Source organism: Adiantum capillus-veneris, chromosome 16 (assembly GCF_014529385.1).
Source record: "Adiantum capillus-veneris isolate H3 chromosome 16, ASM1452938v2, whole genome shotgun sequence".
Classification (NCBI taxonomy): domain Eukaryota; kingdom Viridiplantae; phylum Streptophyta; class Polypodiopsida; order Polypodiales; family Pteridaceae; genus Adiantum; species Adiantum capillus-veneris.
The window spans coordinates 156,141,071-156,159,847 of NC_140946.1; the positions used below are offsets into that span (position 1 = coordinate 156,141,071).

The 18,777-nt window shown below is 40.2% G+C and overlaps 1 protein-coding gene and 1 pseudogene across 1 annotated transcript; one reads left to right on the plus strand and one right to left on the minus strand.

The window, feature by feature from the left end:
• Positions 1–13,315: 13,315 nt before the first annotated feature.
• LOC147440114 (PI-PLC X domain-containing protein At5g67130 pseudogene) lies at positions 13,316–14,033 on the minus strand (annotated as a pseudogene).
• A 1,321-nt stretch (positions 14,034–15,354) lies between these two features.
• LOC147440115 (BTB/POZ domain with WD40/YVTN repeat-like protein) lies at positions 15,355–17,774 on the plus strand. Its single transcript, XM_086483881.1, has one exon. The coding sequence runs from the start codon at positions 16,230–16,232 to the stop codon at positions 17,580–17,582; it is 1,353 nt and encodes a 450-aa protein (XP_086340007.1). The 5' UTR covers positions 15,355–16,229; the 3' UTR covers positions 17,583–17,774.
• The last annotated feature ends 1,003 nt before the right edge of the window (positions 17,775–18,777 follow it).

An 18,777-nucleotide genomic window follows, 5' to 3' on the forward strand; every position in this document is an offset into this window, starting at 1 on the left:
ATATAATTTAAGCCCCTCAAATGCATTTCATAACTTATTATAACATTGATTTATGAAAAATTCGTGCAAAATTCTTGTAAGGTAGCTTATCATTAATTAGAGATCGTAGAAGTGGTCACAAAAGCAAGCTTACATTAGAAGTGTTTATAGATATGATTAGATAGAATTTTGTAATTGTCCTCATTGAAAAAGGATCATGAAAATCATGCAATAATAAATCACAAATCATAATTAAAATGACAATGTAAAGGGATGATTGAGATGCTACCAAAATTATTGCATATTCTATCTGAGATAATGGGTAAATTATTTATCTTTCTCTATGCATTTATACTGCCTAAATTGGAAGTATCACTCAAGATATGTAGGCCTCTCACTGACTAGTAATAGTGTTCTAGAGTCTAGAGCTTAACTGATGCAGATTGCAACCCACTTTTGGCAACGACTCCTAGCTTTATAGGCCATAGGTTAGAAGGTACACAAATATTAGACCCTCTATTCCAAGAGTCCTTAAAGATCAATTTATGGTTGATTTTTTATGGAACCCTTTCCCTATAAATTTTAAAGGCTTTACATATTTGGGTAATTAAGTCTAAATGTACAAGATATATCATAGTTCTACTTGTAAAAGAAAATGGGAAAATGACATAAAATTGACCTATTACCAATGTACAAGAAAGGTTTGGCTCATCTTAGCCTAAAGCTAGTTAAAAATTTAGGTTTGTCTATTTCAATTTGTTATCTTCATGGCTAGCATCTTAAGTGCAAACAAAGTCAGTATTGACCATGAAAACTCATCCGAGATCAAAGATTTTAATACAATGAACATAATGCTACTTGGATGGGCTTAAATGCCAGTTCAGCATTGAAATAATGACTGCAAAGGAATACAATTTTTTGATATAGTTCAATACCGTGTTTTATGGTTGAGGCCAATCCTCAAGAGGTTTATGAATGAGTAGACCCATGGAGACCTTGCAGCCAAGGAGTATCCAAGGTCGCAAAAAGATGAGGCCAATCCTCAAGAGGTTTATGATTGAGTAGCCTCATGGAGACCTTGCAGCCAAGGAGTATCCAAGGTCACGAAAAGATGAGGGCTTTCACAACCATGTGATAGGTTGTCGTTTGTAAAAGACCTCTTGCACCGTGATACCTTGATAAGTTAGAGATGCAGAGGACCATTGGTAGCAAGGGTATCGTTGTGCATCATAGATGTATGATTGGATCTTCATCAGCATCTCTTGTGCGGTTTCTACCGTCGTGATGAAGAACAACATAAATATAGATGATGAAGTAATCAAGAGACTCAATGCCATTCTCTTTGAAGAGTTTGACAAAAAGTCGCTTTTTGTATGTATATATGTGTGTGTGTGTGTGTGTGTGTGTGTGTGTGTGTGTGTGCATGCGTCGATCATTGTAGCAGAAGTATTCACATGTGTGGATGATCATCACAATAAAAAAGAGAGATAAACCCTTGTTTATGGGTGGGTAGTTTGATAAGTCCCACAAAGGTTACAGAAGTGGGAGGCAATGCGGGCTACATGGGAGTCCCAAGGGGATTGTCGAGTGTATGTGCATGTGTGTAAGAGAGAAAAGCATCATGTGCAAGACATAGTAGCTTGGTCAAACATGGTCACGTGTTGTTGTAATTGGCTTGAAGGCTCTCCACTTTTGGTGCCATCAATTGTGACTTGGGGCGCACTTGATCCCATGAAATCCAACCATACTCTTTAGCAGTACTGCTAGCTCAACACATTAAATTGGTCCCGGACTTGTTATATGTTATGTAGCCCGCCGTGCTTGAACCATTAGCACTAGTTGCCATCCTTGAAGGCAATATCATGCCACAATCAATATCTTCATGCAGTCATGACAATTACAACTTGCTACACCTTGCCTTATTATATGGTCCTTGTGCTTTGGAGCCAGACTTTTATTTAATTTGGCTTGATTTTAGAAAGAGTGGGGCACTCATGTAGGAGCTGCAGATGACAAAAGGGGTTAAGATTAGGGCACTCTGAGTAAAGGAATTCCACAGCTTGCACCTACTCCTTTGTATATTGCACATACTTTCAAGTGTCCGCACACTTTGCATCCTTCATCTTGGACATTTCCATAAGAGCATGGAAGGGAAGCCAGCAAGAACCCTATCTGAACAACTAGATAGATAGATAGAGAGAGAGAGAGAGTTGGACATTCACTGGCTTCTCCACTTTAGGAGAGTGTGTGTTTTTGTGTATGCATTGTTGAGAAATGACAAGCTACACAGGGGTGGGAGCAGTTGATTGCACCCACACTTGTGAAGCTGGTTGCATGCGAAGGATTTTGAGAGAGAGAGAGAGAGAGAGAGAGAGAGAGAGAGAGAGAGAGAGAGACAATGAGCACTTTCTATAGTTTTAAAGTGGGATGCATGATAAAAATGACGGCAGTTGGGTGAGCGAGTGTGAGGTCCCCAACCCTCCGACACCAAAGTGGAGATGGGGTCCTTGACGGGTCTCTAGGCCTATTAAAAAGTCAAAGTCTCTAAGTAAGAAGGGTCCAAGGAATAGACCTTTACCATTAACAATGGCTTGGGTCTATAGTCCTAGAAGAAGACCTAGTCGTGTCTCATAGTGGAAACAGGAAAACCTCTTAAAAGTCCAACTGTTTTCGGCCCTATAGCTTCCACAAATTGGGCTAAGGTATTCTCAACCAACGCTTTTTCCCCCCTAGCAGATATGAGGGCACAACCGCCGGTGAACTCCTCTTCCAAGTGGAGAAGTTTTCTAAATGTTTTAGCGCACGGGGATGGATAGTTACCTAACTAATCAGGTCCACCCGTCCATGGTTGACAACTTTAATCAATCCCCACTTACCACCCCACACTCACACATGATTGTTTTGTTTTCTAATTACTATCACATTGTTTTAACATTTAAAATAATGGTTTCTTTTAACTTCCCGTCACAGTGATTCCTTCAATCAAGTATTAAAGACATCATTGAAAAGGATTCTTTTAACAAACAGACATCTTTAAACTTAAGATAAGGTACTGTCAATCAAAAACATTGACCATAATAACCATGACCAGTACTCTTCTTATCTCAAGACCACCTAAGGGTGAAAAAAAATGGCACCCATTCCTTATTCATAATCCAGGGTGGAAACCCATCACCCAAAGTTCGGGACGCCCATACGCCAAACCAGTTGCCCATACAACCGTGTGACTCCCCTAGGATAAAAATGATATCCTAACTTATGTACAAACATCAAGACATGACACGGAGTAGAAACTCATCGCTCATGGGGGTAACCAACTTACCCGTGGCCGGAAAGCCATCATTATTCATCAAAATATACCAAGGAGTCGGAGGTGTCTTGAGACAAGCTATCTTAAGGATGATCAATCATTCTTTTCTAAATCAACCAGCCTTAACCCAAACAATTCTTTTCTAATTTACAAACAAGTATACGTTGGTTTCTTGGAAAATGCCTTCTATTTTTAAGCCAATTTCACATATCCTAATTCTTTAATTGCTCTTCTACGTATGCAATGTTACTATTTAAAAAAAAAAACTTGAATTATTCAAAACTTAAATTATAATGAAGACCTGCCTGGGACTGGTCGAGCATTTGCTGCAGTGTTGGGGCCTGAATGCTCTCATTAGTAGGCCTACTACTAGGCTCGATCTCATCGTCGTGCGACGCTCTAGCCCTCTTGGGAATACTACCCTCATCATCAGATTGAGGGTTGGCTCGGGTCCTTTTTGGTGCCATGACTTTTATCCCTATAAAAAAAGGACGTCTATTTATTAGGTAAATCATCCAAAAACTTGAATTTACCTTCGTATTCAATCTAATTCCTCTTTTTATCCCAACTAAGGTTAAATTTGTAGCCCTAGTTGGTAATTTCTTGACGTAGTAATTTCTTATTTGCTTAAATAGATAAGATAATTTTACCACAGCTTCCTTAAGGGTTTTCTAAGGTCCCTTAAATTTCTTATAATTTTTTTCATCCTTTTTCTAATTTCCCTATCTTTATTAACCTTGAAATCTGCTTATTTTTTTCTTAATATTTATTAGATTCATTATCTCCTAAAGATTGAATTTCCTTAGCTTCATATCAATGATTTATACTTCTCGTAATTTTCCTAAAAACTCTTAAGAGTAATTTCTATTTATCCCAATGAGTTTTTAGCTTAAAATAGGGGTTTTTATGTCACGGGAACTGAATAATAGAGATCGATAACAAAAGATAGAGAAAGAGATCTTTGTATTGATAGTGTTTGATACAACAGAGGAGCAAAATATATGGGCGCACTTCGTTGTACGGAGCTCGAACCTCCCGACCACCCCTGAGCTTCAATTCGCTTGCATGCAGCATCTCACTCACACTCGCACTCGCACTCTCACTCACACTCGCAGAAGAGAAATCGGTGAATGATTCCCAAACGCACCACCCGTCGTGCTTTTATCCTTCTTTTCCTCAAAAAGCCTGCACGATTTTCGTACCAAGTATACCTGCAAGAATAATATAAGAACGTGATCGCTAAGCGATCCGTAAAGGTTAGATTTCTATCATGACACTTTGCACAGATCCTGTTTCACACATTGATTTCTGCATCGCCTACAAAATAGCCAAAAGAACATACTCGTGCAACCAATTCAACATGATAATCAAAGTAAAAAAACATAATTATATACCTTCATAATTTCTATTGTCCTACTCTACCATGAAGAAACAATCCACTTCTTGGTTGATAGCAGGGAGAACTGTATGATGTTGTATGTCTGTCTGTCCCTGTGTACACTACACTGCTGCTGTCTTCTATTTGTTTTCATCATAACTTTTACAAATGAACTCAGAATAGAGCAATCCAGGTACTCAAAACGACGGGAATAGGTCTGGTCTACAAGGCATTGCGGACAGAATTGCGAAAAACATCTCTGTTTGGTTAAAAACGCAACTTTTAGGTCGTGACTCATAAAACCGCTATTTTTGGGTCTCCACTACTTTTACAACTTATTTTAAGCCTACCCATGCATTTTAAGCTAAAACACATAAATATAAAACATTGATATTAATACAAATCTCAATTTTACTGTTCATAGACAGACTATCTGTTATTCATTAATCTTTATCAAATCCGTCTTTAGTGTATTATTTAAAAAAAAGAATATATGTTCTCTCTTAATATTTCAACTCATTCGTATAAGCTCTATTTAATAGACTATTCAAAAATCTTTCAAATCGTGCTAACGAAAGATATGCCCTGCTACATTCTTTTCGACTTTAAGAACTTCAAAGACTAATCCTATTACATTTTATCTATTATAATTATTGAAAATGATTAAATAATTATGTCATAATTATTATATCTAGATGATGATGTTTTCTAATTTTGATAATTACCTTGTATTTGTCAAAGTTATTTATCTAATTTTCCCTTCTAATTTACAATTGAAATTAGTCTATTTTGGATAATTAAAAATACAAAAATTAGCTTTCTTATCATACTCTAACTATCATGGGTTAATTTTGATGTTTACTAACTTGGATAATTATATTATAATTATCTAACTTGATTAGCTAATTTCATCCTTTTATTTTCGGCTAAAATCAATCTATTTTGACTTAATTAAATATCTAGATTAACTTTTTGATCATAAGCTAATTATCATGGCTTACTTATGATGTTTACTAACTCTGATAACTATCTTGTGGTTTGTTAGGTTGTTTTACTAAGTTTTCCATTTGTTTCATAGATAAAAATAGCTAATTTATGTCTTAAATAATTACAAAATTAATCAAAAAATGATAATATAATTTTCCTAGCTTATTAACAGTATGACTAAGCTCTAATAATTATCTTAGAACTAACTAAGATTTTTCAATATAATTTCCATTAATTAAGGCCAAAATTAAGCAATTTCAATCCTAATTAGGATTAATAATAAAGTAGATTATTAATCTTCAATAAGAATAGATATAAATTGCTAATTAATTGAGATTATCATACTTATCTCGCTTAATCACTTAGATTTTGCTCTCTTAGTGATTTCTATGAAGTATTTCTCTTGTACAAGAGATTTATGGAATATAGGACTCCGATTCTGTGAAAATGAGAAGCCTAGGGTCCTATTTATAGCTTTTTCTGGCACTCACAGGCTCTCCCGAGCTGAATATGGCAGTTACTTCCAGCTCAAGCAGCCCCCATCCTCAAGAAGGCGCCCCTTGCTTCTAAAATAGTCCCTGGCAGGTCTAGATACTCTCTCCCAGTACCCGCCTACTCTAAAAATCAAGCCTGCTAATTTTATGTGCTATTTTTTGCTATTTTAATAAATATCTGAGAAAATATCTAAGGGTTATAAAGAAAGTCCTAAGCTTAAATAATTACTAAAAACCATCCAATTATTTTTATAATTTAAAGTGGAAGTGATTATTTCAGAAAGGATAGTGGTGTCAGTTTTTATGCAGTTCTGAGAGTTCGTAGCTATAGGTTTGTTGTGCTTAAGATTTTAAAAATACCAAATTTAATTGCTTTCGAGATAGTGTTTTACATGTTTGTATGCCCAATGCTTTCTCCTAAAGCTTTGAGTTCATTTCCTTGAAGCTAGAAAAGTGGAGACCTTACATAGAGAGAGAGAGAGAGAGAGAGAGAGAGAGAGAGAGAGAGAGAGAGAGAGAGATTTGGACGGTTTGTAGGTATATGGGTGATGTCAGTCGTAGACGCGAGAGAGAGAGAGAGAGAGAGAGAGAGAGAGAGAGAGAGAGAGAGAGAGAGAGAGAGAGAGAGAGAGAGAGAGAGAGAGAGAGAGAGAGAGATTTGGACGGTTTGCAGGTATATGGGTGATGTCGGTTGTAGAAGAGAGAGAGAGAGAGAGAGAGAGAGAGAGAGAGAGAGAGAGAGAGAGAGAGAGAGAGAGATTTCAATAGTGGTTGGGCCACGCCATGCATATTGTCCTCCGGCCGAGAAAGTGGGCACCGAAAAACAATGGAGCATGTGAGAGAGCACCAAAAAAATGATAGCTACATGTTCTGAGAGAGAGAGAGAGAGAGAGAGAGAGAGAGAGAGAGAGAGAGAGAGAGAGAGTGAGTTGGTTGGATGGCACGTAATCTCATGGATTTTCTACAGTCAGTGCTCGCATGTTGAGGTAGAGTCAATTGTTGAGTTGATGTGGCAAGTAACGTTGAAGCTCCTGGTTTTAACATTGCAACTACTGCAAGTGTTGTTGTCGGATGCAAGAGTGATTCTTCATGCATCATGGATCGTGTTGGCATGTTGCTGGCCTACAAGCAGGGCTCAATCCCATGTCTCTGGAAATTTGTTAAACATATGGTCCCTTCACTACTCGAAGTAGAGTATATTGCGTATCTTATGTCCCTTTTGTTGAGATCAAGATTCATCGAACACATCTATGAGGGCTCTCGGATTGTGTCTACAATGTTAAAATTTTCTATGATTCTACTTCTAGTCCTCCTTCTTTCTATAACTCAAGCTTCATGGATTTCAAATTGCCCGTCCATCTTCTTCATGCCTTTTGAACTAGACCTTTTTCTTCTACTTCTCTTGGGATCAATGGGGAGGTAGGGCTGCTTCAATATAAACAATTTATCCTTCTACTATTCACATCATGGGTCATATCTAGCCTCACATGCATCATTAACAAGATATATTCATATTTACCAAGTGCTAAATGAGATACTACAAATATTTAGGCTTTGCTCAATATATAAAATATCATGATTTCTATATCCTATTCAGATCCTTTTTGCTAATTAAAAATTAATAAAGGGTTAACGCTAAGTATCCAAAGTTTTACAAGAACAAGTATTATTAAAGAGGAATAAAATGACAAAATTTCAATAAACCAAAAAAAAGGATAATGTAAATGCAAATAGCTCTAGTGCATAATTGTACAAAGCCTTGCTCACATGCCAGTTTTTGGATCTCTTTGGATGATTGTTACCAAGAGCGTAGCCTTGTGCTCTAATACCACTGCTATAGACGGGAGCGTAGAGGACCTGCAAAGTACAAAAAATGTCATGCTGCAAATGATGAAACAATAGATATGCATATGTATTGAACCACACATATGCACAATCAAGAACCGTACATGATCTGAGAGAGATAAGAGCAAGAGAGAAAGAAGATGAGAGCGTGCAAGTGCACCTCCTAGAGCAGAGTTCTACAAAGGTCGGAGATAAGAGAGATGGAAAGAGATAAGAATGTCACATAGCACTGGGTGCAATCTCTTCCCCCCCCCCCCCCCCCCCCCCCCCCGGTGCAAGAGTGAACATTTTCCTCTTGCACATATTTAATTATAGATGTCTTGAATGCTCAAAACGAATATAGACTGTCCGCCCGAACATAATAATGGCCATAGCTAGTAAAGAGCATTTAAATAATGTAACGTCCATAAACGTACTATCCTTTTGCATAGTTCATAGTTCACTTATGAGTTTGCCACCTATCAACTGCAATAAGTAACCATTCAATTTCCATTACAGATGAAGTTATACCTCGAGTATACTTCGGAGAGAAAATTTCAAAAAATTTCTCAAGCAATATCAATGTTAAGCAAGGGTGCCCACTTTCACCAACTCTCTTTGGGATAATCATTGATGATTCAAAAATTTATCAAGCAATATCGATGTTAAGCAAGGGTGCCCACTTTCACCAACTCTCTTTGGCATACTCATTGATGATTCAAAGTCAAGGCTCTTGAGTATATACATGAAGAAGGAATTGAAGTTCTTATTGATGATGTTGTGTGATCATGCTTTGCTATATGCATGCATGGGTTGGTCACTCACATCAAAAGATCCCTATATCAATATACATGTTATGTTCACATTGCAAGCCCATTTAAGAAAACCCCACCCTTATCTAATGTAACCCCCACCCTTGAGTATATATATGAAGAAGCAATTTTAGTTCTTATTGATAATGTTGTGTGATCATTCTTTTTCTATATGCTCCCTATATCAATATACATGCTATGTTTACATTGCAAGATTATTTTAAAAACCTCCAACCTTCTCTAATGTAAAGATAAAAGTAACTTTTTAGTATTGATAATCCTCTTCGGTTAACTCACATGATATGATGATAGACATTTTGAAAAGTGGTTGCCCCATGTATGCGGATGATGTAGTGCTTTTGGCTCACACTCAAGAAGATGCACACAGTCTCATGACCATGCTTTAAAACGTTTTCTTGCATATGGATTGATAATCAATGGCTCAAGGATACATGTTATTGCTATGAAAACTCTCACCGAGGAGAACCATGCATCATACATAATCAAGACCCACTTGAAGTAGTAGAAAGTTTTAAATACCTTGGCCTTGATGTTCCCATTATCCATAGATTGCATGTAGGTGCTATGCATCATCTTGAAGCCGGGAAGAGAGTCTGCTGAGCATTACAAAACATGTGTCAGTGGCGGGATATCAACTGTTGGATTCTCAAAAAGTATCTCTTTGACACTTTAATAGAACATATACTTCTTTATGGGGTTGAAGTGTGGAGTGCTAGCTCCACCTAGAGAAAATGCTCAAAAGTGTTTTCTTACAAAATTTCCCCAAGTGGAGGTACAAAAACTTTAATGCTCTTGCTCCTTGAGACAAGATTTAATTCGCATTGAGCTTATGGGCATGGTGAGAGTTGTGTGTATATGATAAAGATGCACCAAATTTTGCCACATACGCTTCCTAGAATTGCAAGGGAGACAAGTAACAAAGTTTAAAAGACTCATCAAAGAAAAATACTGAGCTTGGATGGATGCAAGACTTTAAGAAGTGGTTTGGATATGGAATGCAACATGCTTGCTTCATTATGTATCATTAGATCCTAGAATGAATGAGTCTTTCCTACAATGAAAATGCATCATGGCATGGGGAAATTTTTTGAGGCTCGTGCTTTATAAATTACACCACACACATTGGCCTCAATTACAAAGCATGTTCTACTCGTAGAGAGGAGACCATAGGCACACCTACATGCTTGGAACTATCCGGACCATAGCAATGATCCATCTTAGCTCCCACGGGGCAATGTGGCATTGGGGAAGATTCCCTTCATGTATGCATACAATACCCTTGGAAATATGAGAGTCTAAGCATCATAACCTACTTGAATCCTCAACTTTTGATCTCGTTCAAGCTTGATTCCATCATATTTTTAGCCAGAACCACTCCCTGCACACCTTTCTCTCCAAATCACTCTATGGACTCTTAGTATTGGAAGGTTCACAATGTATATCGGGACTTGGCAATTCCATTTATCATAAAAATCATTACATCAAGGCCTCGACAAAAGAAAGGATAAGAGGAAGGGAAGTGATTTCTGTGTACACACTGATCATTGTTTCGTTCCTCCCTAGTGTTATTTTAGTTTTGGATTGCTCTATATATGCCCGATAAGAGCTAAAGTCGAACCAGATGCAAGCACCTATGCAACACCTTGAAGGCATGTGGCTACGCAAGATGTTGATATGGGCACAAAAAATCACAATTATATTGCTAGTCAGAGGTTGTTGAAAAAAGATGCCGTGCTTGGCACTGTCTTGGTCGATATGTATGCCAAATGTGGTGCACTTGAGAAAGCACAAAAAGTGCTTGAGGAGCTTCCTATCTGGGATGTTGTCTCTTGGAATGCACTGATTGTGGGATGTGTCCAATGAAGGCAACTCCTGATTGATCTAAGCTGTTTACAATAGATGAAAAATGTGGTGCCGTCACATCTCGTGGAGTGAGTAGATTGCAGGATATGGCCAACTTGGTCGTGGCAAGGAAACTCTGGGCTGTTTTTACCAGATACGACGGGAAGGCCTCTCTCTAATTGCATTGACCTATGCTTCCACCTCAAAGGCTTGTGGCCTTATACGAGATCTTCAAACACAATTTATTTTCTCAGTTTTTGACTAATAATATCCAGGGAAAACCCATTATTCAAAACACAGTCAAGGCATAGACAAGCAGAGCATCATGAGGAGTTAAAAGGAATGGGTTTTGCTTTTCTAACCAAGCCCATTGTTGGAGATACCCAACCTGGCTGTGGCAAGGAAGCTAATGGGTTGTTTTTACCATATGCAAAGGGAAGGCATGTATCTACTTGCAATTACCTATGCTTCCAACTCGAATACAACGCACTTATAAATATGTATACAAGCTGTAGGAGTCTAGAGGATGCTCACGTGCTATTGTAGTGGTTGCTAAAAGAAATATTGCTACCTGGAGTGCGATAAATGATGGCTACGCTCTACAGAGAAACTTCTCCTTGGCTTTTGGTTATTTTCAGAGCATGTTAGATTCAAGGTTCAAGCCAAATGATGTGACTTCCACCAATTTGTTCTCTGGTTGCAGTCATGCATGCGAGGTTGAGGAGGCATCCTAACATTTCACGTCCATATGGAAGGACCATAACTTTAGAACCTTTGTAGAGCAGGACTTTTAAAGGAGGCAGAGGATCTAATGGAAAGCATACCATATTATCGGATAAACCTCTTTGCTTGGCTCTTGTTATACACATAACGATGTGACATTAGGAGGATGATGCCTCAACCAGGTGCTCAATAAAGGCGGTTGTGCAATGGCTTATACATTGATGTCTAGCATCTATGTCAATGCAATTATGGAAATGAATGGAGCAAGAATACAAGACATGAGAGTTATCGAGAGTATGGAAAAAGTAAGCCAAGGCTTACATTAAGGTTGAGAATTTGGTACATTCCTTCTTGGTTGGAGATGACATCTATCCACGATCAGATGATGTCTAGAGAGGGGCTGAGTATCAATGTTCCAATACCATAGTTGTTAAAGACAAAGGAGATTATAGCACTTCTCAAGGCACAACGATCCAGGTAGGAAAAAACATAAGGATATGTCCTAATTGCCATACAACAACAACGTTCATTTCCAAAGTTGTAGCACTTCTCAAGGCACAACCATCGCGATAGGAAAAAACTTGCGGGTATGTCTTGATTTCCATATGGCAATAGAGTTCATTTCCAATTATTAAATTCAAGGAATCATAATATCGGATTCCTACAAGGTCCACCATTTTAGGGATGTATTGTGTTGCTGCAATGGTTCTCGATTAATTTGTGGGTAATAGTTGCGAAAACTCTACCCAAAGTTGCTTCAAATGATGCTACAAGATTTATGTGAATGGTGTATCACTATCGAGATGAAGACTGCATGTTGTCCTGAGCATGAGAGATATTTTAGATCAACAAGCGAGTTGAGGGTTTCCCTTCAGACAAAGTCTCTTGCGTTGTTGTGACAAAGTTCTAGGTTGGTTTAAGGAAACATCTCTCTCCAAACACTTCCTCCAATTCAGTAAGCGCTTTGAAAGTATGTGGCCTTACACAACGCCTTCGCACGAATGATAATTCGCAATGAGATTGCAAGGTATACCAATAGGAGCACACAAACATCATGTCGACAAACTCATTCACAAAGGTTAAGCCAACATCATCATGTTCGTTATGACAATTGACAAATGAATATCGAGTGAGAAGGGTACGTAAAATACTCTAAATTCTATACTCATTACTAACGACGCAGTGAAATGGACGCATTAAAATTGCACGCTACTGTGGGAATGGCATGTTCCCTCGTAATATAAAAATTGAGGAGGACTCTGCAAACTCCCCCATGCCAGGAGACTTGCATGTTTTCTTTTTTCTTTTTTCCAAACATAAAAAGGGAACAACATTCAATATTGAACATATTTCAAATGATCCATATTGTAGTGTTCTCACTACAAGACACTTGAGAGAGAGACTGGACCAAACTAAGCTTGCCCTCAACGAGTGAGGCAGCTCCTTATATTAACTTGTAAAGGTTACATTCCAAGAACACCTAGAGGTGTCTTTCCACACTAGGTGGTCGGACACACGACCACACACCACACCTCCCCCCTTAGGGAGAAAAAGATGGACATCTTTTTACAAGTTTGGACTGAGAAGGGACTCGACATAAAGGGATCAGCTCCAACGCCTCATCTGGGGGGAGTGATCATACAATGGCTTAGGGGCTAGGGACTGAACTTGGGGAGTGGACTCGACTAGAGAGAGAACATCATCATGCCGAACACATCAAGGCATGGAACGCGTACGTCTCGCTTATGCAAACATTAGGTCGCTATCCCAATGAAATGGACAAAACGAGGAAGGACTGACTGAGGATTGGGTGCGAATTTTTTGCGACATGCATCCATCTCCATGAAGGGGTTTGGTGTGATCTAGTAAGACAAAGACTAGGAAAAACCTACTACAAAGAAAGAGACCTTAAAACTTAAACTGAATCATGGAGCTTGACTGCTACTTATGCAAATGAAAAGACAAGGCACCTCTGCACCAAAGATGCACCATCTTTGGGCATGCTCAACACAGGGAACCAGTATTCAGTCAATCCTGCCGCAGTGAAAAGGCTTGTTAAGCCCTGTGTCCTGGTGACATAGTCTTCTATGAAGATGGTGATGATCTCTGTAGGATTGGCAACAAGAAACGCCTCCATCTCTTTCAAGGTGTTTATTGCCGGTTCAAAGGCTGTATAGTTATAGCAAACACCTCCAAAGGAGTGGCATAGCCAAATGTCACCAAGAAAGTCGTACATATCAAGCATGAAGCCTCGGACACCATTATTGAGCTGATCGGTAACACTGTCTTCTTGATTGTAAAAGGTAACTCTTGGACTTGTTTGAGAAGGCTCTCCCACTATGGAGAATGAATTATGGGTTGTGAGCCACGAATACTTGTTAAAGGGCAACCCTCCTCTAATGGAGGTGACATTGGTGGCCTTGTATCGATGACATGTATTGGTAGTGTCCCCATCTGCAGCACAAGATGAGCAGAAGAGGCCCCCGGCACAATCTACACTGCTTGTACACACTTCACGAAGCTGGCACTGGCCTGACGAGCAGGAGAGGGCATCGCTGTAGTAAGGCAGCCGAAACAGAAGAAATGTTGCTGCCAAAATGCAGCATTGTGCCGACATGGTTACTTTTGCCTCGAACGGCGAAAATGGGGAATTTTTCAAGGTTGCTGCTCCGGCTCTCAGCTGTAGCCTGCCCAGTACTCCTTCGCCTAAGAAGAAAAGGGCGGAAATGTGACGAGAGCTTGAGCTGCAAACAACAGGGTTGCTTCCTTCAATAATAGGTTAGCACAAGACCTTGGCGTGCCGGGTAGCGTTAGCTGTAGCAGAGTCTCGCAAGCAGATAAAGAAGATGCAACTGAGAGCTTCAACTCATTATGTGCACCAGATTGCATGGAAGGGGATGCAAATTGAAGGTATCAACTACCCTGGGTCGAACAATAGCGCCATAGCTGTAGATCTCCCACAGACAAGCCAGAAACGATTTCAAGAAAGAAGATTTTGAAACGACCCTATGCCCGCCGTCTCCTCCACCAATGTAGTGTTCTCACTACAAGACACTTGAGAGAGAGACTGGACCAAACTAAGCTTGCCCTCAACGAGTGAGGCAGCTCCTTATATTAACTTGTAAAGGTTACATTCCAAGAACACCTAGAGGTGTCTTTCCACACTAGGTGGTCGGACACACGACCACACACCACAATATCATCACTTTATTTTATTTCTAACCCTTCTTATCGTTCTTTTGCGAGGTGCACGGCTCAAGATTGACACATCACGATCGTAACATACTAGAGACGATACCAATCAAGAAACAAGAAAACTTGCTTTGGTGAAAGGTATCAAGCTCTCTCTCTCTCTCTCTCACACACACACACACACACACACACACACACACACACACACACACACACACACACACCATTTTCTTCTCCGAGGATATATACTCTTGTTGAATATTCAAATGGCACAACCACACTTACACAAATGAAGAGAATGCACACAATAGAGAGAGATTGCATCAAATAATTAATACAATCTAAAAGCTAAGGACATATTTATATATATCAAAATTGGAACATGAAGATCATGGCGTTGTAAGCAAAGGATTTGTGGAAAGCTAAGCAATCTCTCTCTCTCTCTCTCTCTCTCTCTCTCTCCTCAAGCCAAGAGCGCAATAGCCCGGGGCTAGAAAAATACATTTTCTTGAACGGGTGAAAATAAGGGGCAAACATGAAATTCTTCCAGTTTCTAGGTCAAAATTTGAATCTTTTGCCCGTAATTACACCTAAACTTGCATCAATTTCCCGGTTTTCTTAAAAGTAACCTTCAAATCTAACCGAGATTTTACATTTTCAACCGGTTTAAATACGCTGGACCCCGGTTTTTTTCTAACACTGCCGGCACTGCCCCTCTTTGTGTCCCTGCTCCGTCTGAACCACCTTAACTCTTCATACGGGTGGGGTTCTCCCTTGACTTCGTTTCCAAGTTTTCCTTTGTACATTGGATGCTAGCCTAGCGCGCTGATTTTTGTTTCAACTAAGAATTTATAGCTTGCAATATGCTAGCTCGCTGCTGATCCGGTCTGAGTCGTGAGTCGTGAGTGTGTGTGTGTGTGTGGCAGAGAGAGAGAGAGAGAGACAGACTTCTCTCGTCATTTTTGAATATCACCCACGCACGCACACGATCACGGTGACGCGGCATTGTGGAAGCTCGACAGGATCATTAAACCGACTCGTAGACTACGCATCTGCATCTGCTTGGCCGTCTGTTGCTCCGTCGTCTCCTCGTTCAGGACCAGGACTCCAGGATTTCCTGCTATATTCTATTCTATTCTGCCCCATTCATCTCCCCCTTTCTGACAGATCCATTTGGCCGGCCTTCTGTAGAAGAAAAGACGGCAATCATCATCATCGCGCTACCAGGTCTATTCTAAACACACACTTTTCCCCAAAATCTAGGGATTGCTTTCCCACCCCCCGCCTCGGTTCGATGTCACTCGTCTGAGCTTTCGTCCCCCAATCTTAAGCACGCGTTACAGCAGCTTTCTTCGAATTAGCTACCCAGAGATGGAGACGAAGAGCAGAAAAAGATCTTAGAAAGCCGCTTTATTTTGAAGTAGATCATCAAACATGAGAGTTATTTCCACCGGCAGGACGAGCTTTTGATGAGAGCAACAAAAGCTTCAATTCGCTCTGCTTTGATCTCCATCTTTCAAGCAAAGGTTGAATTATGAGTGGGGTTTCAAGCGCTCTGCTTCAGAAGATATATGTTTTTGCTCTTGTTGCTAGTAATGGTGTCCAAGCAGTAGTAAAATAGAACATTCTGGATGCCCTGAGCTGTTGTTTCTCAGGTTTCTGTTGACATGAGAATGCCTAAAGATGTCATCCGCCTCAATGTTGGTGGTAAGCTCTTCGTCACAAGCAGCACTACGCTTGCAAATGCAGGATCTGACTCCATGCTTTCAGCGATGATTGGAGACTATTGGCGAACAGCTTCTTGTGCGCCTGCTGCGGAAGATTTTTTCATCGATCGCAATCCAGCATATTTCTCTGTTCTTCTTGACTTGCTGAGAACAGGAGAACTTCACGTCCCTCCAGGCATCTCGGAGAGAGCTCTGCACAGAGAAGCTCTTTTCTATGGCATCCTTGATCATGTAAGAGCGGCCAAATGGGGCCCACTAGATGGTAACAGGCTTGAGTGCGTCAATTCGATACGTGGGCGAGCTACTGGGGATGCAACTGCCATTAGAGCTGCTCAGGATGGTGGCTGTTGTGTTGCCCGTGGACCCATGGTGCATGTCTATGATTGGAGCATGGAGGAGCAAACTCCGCTTACCCTTGACTATGTCAATGTTAATGATGCAGGGTTTCTCAACCCTCAGAGAGTGGTCATTTGCACATGTGAGAGGGGGGACAAAACAGGTGGCATGGCACTCTTTAATGTGAAAACGGGACGACTCGAACACAAATATGAGGTCTGTCATCATGGCCAGCAGAAAAATTGCACAGCTGGAGCTGTAGCAATTAGTGATGCAAGTCTCTTTGCAAGCTGCCGAGGCCGCAGTAATGAGTACGGCATTGGATGCTGGGATCAGACTACTGGCAAGCTGACGGATTTTCTGTATGAGGGCCATTCTGGGCCTCTTGGCGATGCATGCAAGTTGCAATGGCTTCCTCACAGTAGTATGCTGATGGTAGCGGCACTATACCCCCTCAGCGATGATAGCTTCATAAGCTTCTTAGACATGAGATCGAATAGCGTTGTTTGGTCATGGACAGATGCAGATAAACCCATTGTTGGGGATGAGAAGGTAGTCATGGATGCCATTGCCATGGATGAATGCTCTACTGTGTGCGTAGTGAATCAGTTTGATAATCTCGGATTCATCGATACAAGGGCCAGCAATCAAGGGGTGAGGTGGAGGGATCATTATAAACCTGGGAAGATTTCAGAAGCAGAGGAGCATTGTTATTCCAAGCTGGCTGTTTGGGGATCCCAACTGTTTTCTAGCAAAGGTGATAGTGTCTATGTGTTTTGCACTCCAGATCTCGACGCCGCAAGATGTGTGCAGACGGCGAAGCTTAGAAAGTCGGAAGGAGGGGAGATCTCCGACATATCTGTTGGAGGAGAGAGGCTCTTTGTATTGCATAATGAGGAAGATGTGTTTGATGTGTGGGAAACATCAGGCTTCTTTAGCATGACAAATTCATACTAATTCAGTATTTCTGATGGCTACCTTGTCTCATTACAGAGGTTGAAATTCAACCCTTCTGTGGCGCCGTTAATGCTGCGGTGTCTGTGCCTCTGCCCCTTTTTACATATCATATTTAAGATCATGATTGATCCAATATATGTTTTGAGATGCTTATAACCATCATTAATCAATCGGTCCTCAAATGGTTCTCTATTGGATGATTTTGGGTAATGTTGTCACCAGTTTGTCTATTTGGAGTCTACTTGGCATTGTGTGTTTCTTGTGAACCTTTAGACCTCATACACAGGTGCTACTCTTTTATGTTTAAGTCGGCAAGACTTGCATTTTAGGCTGCAAATTGCCAAATTGTTATTATTGGCATGTTAAAACATGCCCTAGCGGAGACGAGAGAAAGGCGCATGGATTTTTTTAATACCTTTGTTTAGTTGGTGAATGGGTCCCTTCATTAGAGGGCCACATTGACTTCCTTTTTATTTTGTCTTAAAATGCCTACTTGAGGCATCACCTTGTTTTCTGCAAAATGAAGCTATTGGGATTTTATTTGAATAGGATGGGATACTGGTTGTAGACTGCGAGATACATACATAGCTACATGCGGACATGGACACTTGCAAAAGTCTTCGCTGCTGCATGTGTGCATGAGCATGTGCCTACATCGAGGCATGTAAGCGGTAGGGTTTTGTGTATACTATGCAGTGTGAAATCTAACTCTCTAGTTGTGTTTTATGGTTTGTGTGACGACTATTAGAGAGATAGCATTGCGAGCGAACGATCTTGCCTCACAAAGAAAGGCCGAACGTGGCCCCATTTGAAGAAGATTCATCTCACTGGATGCATAACTGTTACACAAGCTGCCAAGTTGAAGGAGAAGAAGTGCATCAAATCTAGCTTACATTTACAATTTACATTTGGCAATTGAGACAGAATGTTCCTCTTAAGCACTCTCTTACCTCATGCTGCCCTATGCTGTTGGGTAGGACACTCTGAGGAAAGCTATGGCATGAAACATTTGGTCATTCCACTCTTTGTTTCTAAAAGAAGTATTGAAGCAAGAAGAGTGGCACACCAACCAACATAATAAAATTGCATAGATGCATGCGAAGCTTGTATGTTGGGAAAGGAGCATCTGTAGTCTATACTAGTCAAGCACAAGAAGAAAAGAATTTTGTAAGAACATTTCCAAGAGACCTCATAG

Coding starts and splice junctions, on each gene's coding strand:
- LOC147440115 (XM_086483881.1), top strand. CDS start 16,230: ATGAGAATGCCTAAAGATGTCATCCGCCTCAATGTTGGTGGTAAGCTC.